Source organism: Sitodiplosis mosellana, unplaced genomic scaffold (assembly GCF_009176505.1).
Source record: "Sitodiplosis mosellana isolate CC-2019 unplaced genomic scaffold, AAFC_SMos_1.0 Smas_scaffold_5, whole genome shotgun sequence".
Classification (NCBI taxonomy): domain Eukaryota; kingdom Metazoa; phylum Arthropoda; class Insecta; order Diptera; family Cecidomyiidae; genus Sitodiplosis; species Sitodiplosis mosellana.
This window is the reverse complement of record NW_022595248.1, coordinates 6,447,562-6,456,544: the sequence shown is the minus strand read 5'-3', so window position 1 is coordinate 6,456,544 and position 8,983 is coordinate 6,447,562. Positions and strand designations below refer to the sequence as shown.

At 37.1% G+C, this 8,983-nt stretch overlaps 1 protein-coding gene across 1 annotated transcript; it reads right to left on the bottom strand.

Moving 5' to 3' along the window:
* Positions 1-6,031: 6,031 nt before the first annotated feature.
* On the bottom strand, positions 6,032-8,091 carry LOC129566751 (uncharacterized). Its single transcript, XM_055442957.1, has 2 exons — positions 7,742-8,091; positions 6,032-7,440 (listed from the first exon to the last, which is right to left on the bottom strand). The coding sequence occupies exons 1-2, from the start codon at positions 7,951-7,953 to the stop codon at positions 6,858-6,860; spliced, it is 795 nt and encodes a 264-aa protein (XP_055298932.1). The 5' UTR covers positions 7,954-8,091; the 3' UTR covers positions 6,032-6,857.
* Between the last annotated feature and the right edge of the window lie 892 nt (positions 8,092-8,983).

The following is an 8,983-nucleotide window of genomic DNA, read 5'->3' as shown; positions in this document are numbered from 1 at the left end:
TCCATTCAATTTCACTGATAAATTTCGGTTGTACCTTTGTTCGAATGGTTGGGCCGTTTTAATTGCAACAATACTCCTGCTTCCCAGAGAGACCGTTGCAACGTTGCCATTTTTTAACACGCCATCCTGGTCCAAGAACATCACACCAGTCGCTTGCTGAGTGAGCGTGGCATCCTGTCCAACGGCATTCAGCTTCAACCACGGACACCATCGCCAGACCAACAATAACCAAAATGCACAATGCGAGCACAAACTTTGAAATCATCTTGAAATCTGAACGTTTTAAACTTATTGAAAGACGAATGCATTCTGTACCCTTATTTATAGGTACTAATTCGCTTTTACTAGACGATAGGCATAATTTTTGCAAGTACAGAGAGATAACGTTTTTGATAATTATTGTTTTTACATTACTGGGAATTCCAATTTTTCGCATGATAAAGAGCTTTGAAAATAGTAGAGAAAATGTAATAGTGCATCTATAACAGATGTGACAAATCACATCAATGGCTTAATCGGGTATATTCGCTACAGCACTATCGTCAGAATTTACATCATCTTGGCAATTCCCATTTTTTATACAAAAATAAAACTGATTGCAACAGTTTCCTCTTATCGCTGTCATGACCTGTTTCCCCAGATTGAAATAGATTTAATCGTTAAATGATTGCATGTAACTGCTGACGTTTATTCATACGTTTAGTCTTCGATTTTATTTGTTTTTGTTTTTTCAATAAATTTAGAATCACTTTCAATGAATGTAGGCATAGCGGCTTACGAAACAACTAATATGTGGAATGACTTTGCAATCCTACTTGATAGCTTTAAAAGTTTATCAACGAATTAGTTCTAAAAATTTGTATTTCTTAAAATGTTTCGGCGTCTGGAAATACACCACTGGACAATCTTCATCGATTCAAGGCCTAATTTCACTAAAATAAAAATCAAGGAGTAATTTTGATAGTTTAAAAGTTAAAAATGTTGATTACAGCTTCAATTGGACTTTTTTGAGCCAATAAACGATTTGTCTTTCGAATTCTTAATACTCCAAAAGAAATAAGATCAAATGATACCGTGTACAATTTTCGAAGAAAAAGTGATTTTTAGAAAAGTTTCGAACTAAATAATTGTTAGCGCCTGAAGATATGTGATTTTTGTTGTTTCTTTTTCGAATCTAATCGTTCGGAATCGTTTCATAGTTGGTGGCCACGGGCATATTACTATGTAAATGATTGAATCAGACGATGACTAATTAACAAAATACTGTTAATCATTTGATCAGATGCAAATAAGGTGTTGCTGTTGGTTATTACCAATGGACTTACACAAATTACATTCTAATGATGTAACGAAGAAGGTTTTCACTTTTTCCCCGAGCTTGGCTCGTGCTCATCACATTATCGCCTAGTCAAGATGAAATGCGCCCAATTCGACTGAGCTCATTTTCGTTTTCGATTCAATTGAAATTGGCAAATGAACAAATTTTCTTGGAACGTGTTTTGTTCTTCAAGTGCTAGAGGCGTTAAGGTGTGACGCAAAAATTCCGAACATGTGCTATTTGCACGAGCACTTTCCCATGATCAACATAAATCGCATATGTCAATCCGGAAGATTGAAAGAAAACAAAATGACACTTGCGAACAGAAAAAACCATCACGCAAATCGACCGCGACTAAATAACAACCATAAATACGTACAGTTAAATTGACATAAAGTGAAATCGTATGCGTGGCCTAAAGCGTGCGCGCGCGCTTGCTCGCTCGCTCGAGGTGTCAAGACGAATGAATGAATCTCATGAAATTCAGTGCAGGGCGAAACATGTGTGCATTTGTGTGTGCGAACGCTCAATGGGCACTTGTTAAAATTCGATGTTATTTCTAGTGTCAACATCACCTAAATAACGAGCCATCTATTTTAGTCGTTGATTGAATATACATTACACACATATTCCAACCAGAAAAAAAATCTGCTCGTCTCCTTCGCTGCGCCTCATCATGTGTAAATTGATGTACGCTGAAAACTTTTACTTCGATAAATTGCGAAATATTTTTGTTTTGTTGTTTTCACACTTGTTCTATTTTGTGACGCGTTCACTCTGTCTCTGCCGAAGACGTGGCTACACGTCCAATTTCCCAAAGACAATCGATATTTGCTTTGTTTGACCACGTAATGAGATCCTTAATCAAATCGATTGCTATTCATTCAAAACCACTATACACAGTTGAAATAGCGTTTTCAATCTCATCTCATTTGATTTGTTTGTTGTTTTGGTGCGCTGTGCTGCTTCAGACTTCAAACTGATTGGAAATTGATGATTTCATTTGTTTCAAAGTCAATGAGAGATCCAAAAGAAAGAGGGAAAAAACCACTCGTACAGTCGGTTTTCCGATCGGCGAAAAGCCAATCAAAAAACACAAAAGTCAATTATTTCGTTTCAAGTGCGAAAGTTTTTGCTCATTTCCATTCTCAAGATTTATTGACTGCTGTGCAAAACCTGAAAATTTAAAATATTTTGGTTAGTTTGAATGTTCCGATGTTATTGTTGATGCGGGTGCTGACGACAATTCGGCTAAAAACAATAGAATTCGGTTAATATATTTAAAATGCCGCAAAGTGGATGCCTAAGCCGAAGGTGTATTAACTGGCAGCCGTAAGTCTGAGTAAGACTGTCTTACTGAAGATACCCGCAAAACAGAACTATGTCTGTGTACGAGAAGCAAAATACTTGGTGGAAAAAAACCGAAAAAACGCAGCCAAATTAAAAACCAATTCATGGGTACAAAAGAGTTCATTAGCTAGGCGAGACGCGTTATTCGTCGCTCAGCGCCAAACAATTTAACTGAAAAAGAAAGTTCTGGAAGATAAGTGGCTTTTTTGTGGTGGCAACGACAGAGACGACGACAACGCACATTTTGATTTCAAGTGCGGAACTATTTGTACAGCATAAGGCATATATTTCTTTGGATGCGGATACCTATATTTCGGATCTTATACTAAAAGAAGGCTGCGCAATAGTTAAATTATTCAGTCGATTGAGACGAAAATCGTAAAGTACAAGTTGGAGTATAACAAAACTACGAAAACGTGAACGTGCACAAAATGATGAGACCTAATGTGTTTTTTTTAGCTCGGCTCATTCGCACAATTTCTCTTTAATTGTATTGTTCGTATGCTCGTTCGTTCGCATCGGCTATTAGTTCTGAAGCGTCAATTCCATCGGACATATAAATTTCGTATTTTCAAAATCACACAAATAACAATTATTCTACCCATAAATTAGGTGGTGGGCCGTTATTGGCAACGTAATTTTTTTGACGGCTTATAAGTGACATTCCATTCGATTTATCACTTGAATCTTCTTTTTTTTTATTCATTTATTCCTTTATTACATCGCGGCAGTTATAAATACGCTGGGAGTGACCAGCGCGGTGAATGACAAGCCCCCAAAAAAAACGCCCGACAACGAAAACGATTTGACCGAAATTAACGCTATCCATGCTATAAATAGCAAAATGCATTTTCATCCAAAGCGTGATAATCGAACGCACGTGACACAAATCGCCTGACCATTTTCAAATGGCTTCGGAAATTGAAACACATTGGTCATGCCCAAAATTGGATTTCGAATCGATTGATGTCACATCAAAATCAGCTTCCGATCACTAACTAATGCATACGTAACTCGTAACATGGGCTATAATATGTAAATTCAAACAGGTTCTGTTTCATATTCAAAACCAGAATGTTCGAACCTGAATGCTGTGTGGTGTCAACGATTGTGGCTTTCTTTTTAAATTGCATAAAAGCGTGGTCGGATGAAATGTTTATTGTTACGCTGACCTAAAAACTCATTCGATTTCAGTTTCATTAAACATACACATGGATATTTATGTTTGAATTAGAACTCGTGGCGAGTCGTTGAACAGGCGCGCTCTTCAAATCTTCTGGAATCGAAAAGCGTCGAAGCATTTAATAAAACAAAACTGAGTGATCCAATTAGCGAGCTAATTGTCTTTGAAAAAAAACACACACAAATTTTCGTATTCCATGCAGTCAATATGAATCGTACAATAATCGTGCAAAACGTTGTATAGCTATATGCTTAGGCACAAAATGCAAAACGTCGCATGACGAAAATAACAGACAAGACCTAAAAAGAAATTTGCTATAACAACGGAAGCGAGCGAAAGAAAACCGTAGAAATGAGTATGAAGATAACGACAATAAATTTCGCAGAAAAGCAAACAATGCTTAGAATTTCGTATGTGGTTAGAATTTTGTTTTTAGCACAAGTTATTGTTTATGAAATTTTGCAATGTTTCGATCTGGCATAGATGTACCGGCCCGGAAGCGATAGACGGTTTTGTTTTTAGATTGATCAAATGTCTACACAGCAATTGTGCGTCTGACGGAGAGAGGCACGTGTTTTGTTTGCGACTCTTGATGTATGCATACGTACGTAGATCAGTTTTTTTTTGCCTATTTCGTTCGATTTTTGCTTCGTTCGATTTGAAACTGAACAAACATTCAATGCCAGTTCAAGCCAGCCATTATTGACGCAACGACAGTGTGACGAACTTGATGTTTGCGATATGTGCGGTGCACATTGTGCAGTTGGGCTTGCATTTTTGAAATTGCAATTTGCTTTCCATTATTCCATGCAGTGACTCAAATTCATGGGCACAGAAAGAGAGAAGAAGAAAACAAGCTGCAATATATGAAAAGTCGTTCAAATGATAATAACTTTCGGACTGGGTGTGTGTACGTGTCTGTGTTTCTATGTGCAGTACAACAAAGTGTTCATTGTTTGGTTTTCTTAATGCAGTGACTTTATTAAATGCACGTTACACTTGTTATGCATCACTTCGGATACTCTACTTATGCTACCATAAAATTACTTATTTCTTCTTTTTTAATACGGCCATGGTGGCCAATGTACAGCCACAGCATGCACATATATTGTTGTTGTTTATCGTTTTAATTGTTACCTAGATGAGTCAACAATAAAAAAAAACAACTTATTCTTTTGGTGTCCATTCGAAAGCCAAAACGAAATTACTTTTCCATCGTAATGAAAGACGTTCAGACGAGAGAAAAACAGCCGACCAAGAAATTTGAACGATTTCTGCGTCGTAATGATGAATGGGAGCTCAGAAATTTTACCGGTTATGTCTGTGAGAGAAAATTGACGAGTTTTTTAACATAGGAATTTGTCCAAGTAATTGGCGTATGGTAAGCGCCACTTTTTTACCAGCGCATATATGTATTTTCATGGTTTTTGGTCTCGAATTGAATTCTACGGCATTGTTCTGGTTCGCTGTGGATCACATAATTTTCCTGTGTCTTACCGTTGGATCGCCATTGAGAAATGTCGGTTAACTCAATTATGGGCTCACGTAGCCACACACACACACACACATACAATTGTATACTCAGTACCGTATCTCTATCTCTCATTCATTTTTCTCTCTGACACTTTGCATTATTTCCATTTATGCGTCCACGTCTTTGACGCAATGATTTTCGTTTCTGGCTGCTCTTTTAGTCTTTTTTTCTCTCTGGCTGCTCCAGAAGCTGAAAATCTATAAACCTGAAAAATGAATAATATATATGCGTATACACACGCGTCGCATAGCCAACATCGATTACCATTTCATGCGGAAGAAGTGCGTCGTTTATTTATTTACTATTGTTTGAGCTTTCTGTTTACTTTTGGGCACATTGCTTAATGGTTCTGTTTTCTCATTAAATTTTCTGATTTCTTGAAATGAGCACTTGAACACGCGCTTTCAACAAGCGCCGATGAAATGATAGAATCGAACAAAAAGAAAGACGAAAAAAAAATTGTACACAAAAAACACACACAAAACTCGACCTAAATGTAAGTAATACCAAGTATCAAGCTGGAAAACTTTTACTTAAACTGACCCCATGGAAATTTCCCCAAGACTTGGAAACTTTTCTGGCATATAAACTCGTCTAGACGGAACAAAAATCAACGGAATGAATTAAAAATGCAATAGTACATGTGTTTTTTTTAAGTTTTTTTCTTTCTCGTTTTTATTTCTCTTTACATTGGTCGTTTTTAAATAATAATTTGAATAATTTAATGACACATAATTAAAATAAGTTAATAAATAAATTTATGGTAAAAAAAAACAATAATCGATACGAAATACATTTTTTTGTTTTTGACGAAAAAAAAGAACGATTTCGATCGGGTTATGTGACGGCGACGAAACAAATAAATTTTTTTAGGAGGAAAAAATCTGTGTATGTGTTCGGAAAAAAGGTTTCGAATGAGTTTTTGCATAATTGTATGTTTTTTTTTACACCAATCAATTTGTTTTTTTGTAGTCATTTCATTTAAGCTGCGTTCAATTAAATTATTAACTCTATTATTTTGGTATTTGACTGTTTTTTTTTCTTCTTCATGCGTTGCTTCGCGCCTTTGGATCGCTGTGTGTGGTGTTGGTTTGAATGTTTTATGTACAGTACCTGGCATATTGCGGTGGTTGTGTGCGCGTGACGATCCAATGGCAACGTTAGTATTCTACCGTTTTAGCGCTTTCTACTTATTTATGATTTGAAACTAAAAAAAAAAATGATTTGATTCTATGTGGTTTCTTCTTTTGTCGTTGCGTTTGTTTGTTTTTCTTTCGATTATCTAAATATTACTAGATTTTTTTTCTGTCTCTCTCTTTTTTTTTGCTACTCCAACAAATCTCGTTACTCACAACATGCTTCTTATCGTTTTGGCTTTGTCAATCAAAACGGTTGTTATGAAATAACGACGAAATATGAATTGTGTGTCAACGATACAGTTTCGATGTGTACTTTGATGTTGTTTGTTGCATTTATTGTTGTTGTTGTCCGGCGGCTGGGATTTCGCCAGCGTATGCGTTGTAGGCCAAATCTTGTGCGTTTTCATAGTTTCGGGCGTATGGATATTGTGATGAGAGGCCTGAACCTGATGACCATCCACTGTTTTGTGCACCTGATGACCAGCCGTTGCCAACACCGTTGGTCACTTTACTGAGCAATCCCAAGCCACTGCCACCAGTACCGAATTTTTGGAAACCAAGAACGGCAGCCAAAAGGAATGCAATCTTTGACACAACCAAAGCCTTAAATGCCAAGAAAATCAAACCGCCCAAGAACAATGGAACGAAAGCAATCAATTTTGCACCGACTGCCAACAATAGTGGACCAGCAACCTTCTTCAATTTACCACGTCCCTCTTCGATGGCACGGGCAACGCTTTCCGATGCTTCTTTTGGGAATTTCACTTGCAATGAGTGCGATTCAGCAAAATTGGCCAACGAATCCATAGCCAAGTCGAAGAGACGGCCGCTACGTTCCGATTCATCAGCTGGAAGTGAATCGGCAATTTCATTTTCTGAAATTGCTTTAGCACTACGGGCCGAAATTGATGTATCTCTGTAGAGAAAATATAAATAGAATCATGATTAGCAACACAATTTTCAATTGAATTTTCTTTTTCCTTGTTGAGAAACACTTGAAGAAACTAAAAACGTTTTCTTTTCTTAACCTTTTTTCTAAACACGAATCAAGGTCTCTATCTTTTTTCGTTCTTTTTTTTTTCGTTCACAAATCAACTTCATTCTTTTTTCAATTTTTTCAAAAGTGATCAACTAGTCAAGAACCGTTTTTTTTTCTTTTGGTTTCTTCTCTAAGTCACATATCAAATAGATATACTATATTGTGTTGAGTTCGCTACCTTTGGAAAGATACTCCTGGCAAAACTTCGAAGTTTGCACTACGGGCAGCACGGTTCAATGCGGTAATTCCTTTGATTGATAAACATGTCACTGTATCTTCACTACCCAAACAATTGCCGAGCATTTTACGGAACGATGACGAATCATCGTTAACACTTGGAGCGGCGCAAGCGATGGCCAAAACAGCTGATAATACCACAAACACTTTCATTTTGAATTGGATTTTTTTCTGTTTTTTTCTTTACTTCTGAGATACTTTGATTTTGATGCACAAACGATTTTGGCGGCGATTTTTGTTGCGGTGTAACTTCAAACTGTTCGTTTAAACGCTCACAAATGATATGATGAGTGATCGGTGCTGCTGCAAGCTTTATATACTGATCACGCACTATTCATTTTGGTTCATACCATCGATGAACACACCATCCACCATATACCATCTCCTGCTTGGTTGCTTTCTTTCATTCTTTCTTTCTCCGCTCAATCTTTATTCTTCGTTTTCTTTCTTGCTCTGTGTGTTCATTGCCGCTTTTACGCGTGACACGATCGAGTTCCCCATAGCCAAAGCGCAAACAAAACAGAACCGAATTGTGTAAATCGCGGATGGTCTCTCTGCCGATGTATGTGTGTGTGTTTGTGTACGAGCGCGAGCGAGCAGGCAATCAAACGAGCCGTGCACTCGACGCAATCAATACGCCATTGGATTTTGGTTCATGTGATTGCGGCTACTCCTTTAAATTACACAAAGAAAGTAAAATCAAACATAAAGATTAAACAACAATCGGATTTCTCCTTTAAATTATATATGTAACGAAGGTGACAAAATCCGCATGCCGAGCGCAAGCGCGCATGCACTATAAAAGCCAAAATGAAACCGCCTTTGTGAAATGCGGTTATTTTTATTGTACTTAACAATACCAGCAACAACTTCGGTGACAAAGAAAATAAAACAGTGTCATAGAGATTACTCTCTCGGCTAAAAAACCATTACACTCTTATGACCATTTCACGAATTGCGCGAATTGAGTCACACCTGTTATTCATTCGGAAATTATTTCGATTTAATGTTTATTGTTCGGTACGGTGTTTTTTTTTTCTCTTCAGTACTCTCAACTGTACAAATTGACGTCGACGTTGTGTATACGTAGGCTTGGCAATTAATCGTATGAAATATGAAATCGTGCACTCTTTTGCACAAAAATCTCCATTGAAAATAGGCGAATCGCGTGAAAAATGCACAC

Bases quoted from the DNA above. Each gene is read 5' to 3' on its own strand.
- LOC129566751 (XM_055442957.1), bottom strand. From the start codon at position 7,953: ATGAAAGTGTTTGTGGTATTATCAGCTGTTTTGGCCATCGCTTGCGCC. The intron at 7,441-7,741 runs GTAGCGAACTCA...TTTTCTCTACAG, and splicing joins CCAGGAGTATCTTTCCAAAG to AGATACATCAATTTCGGCCC.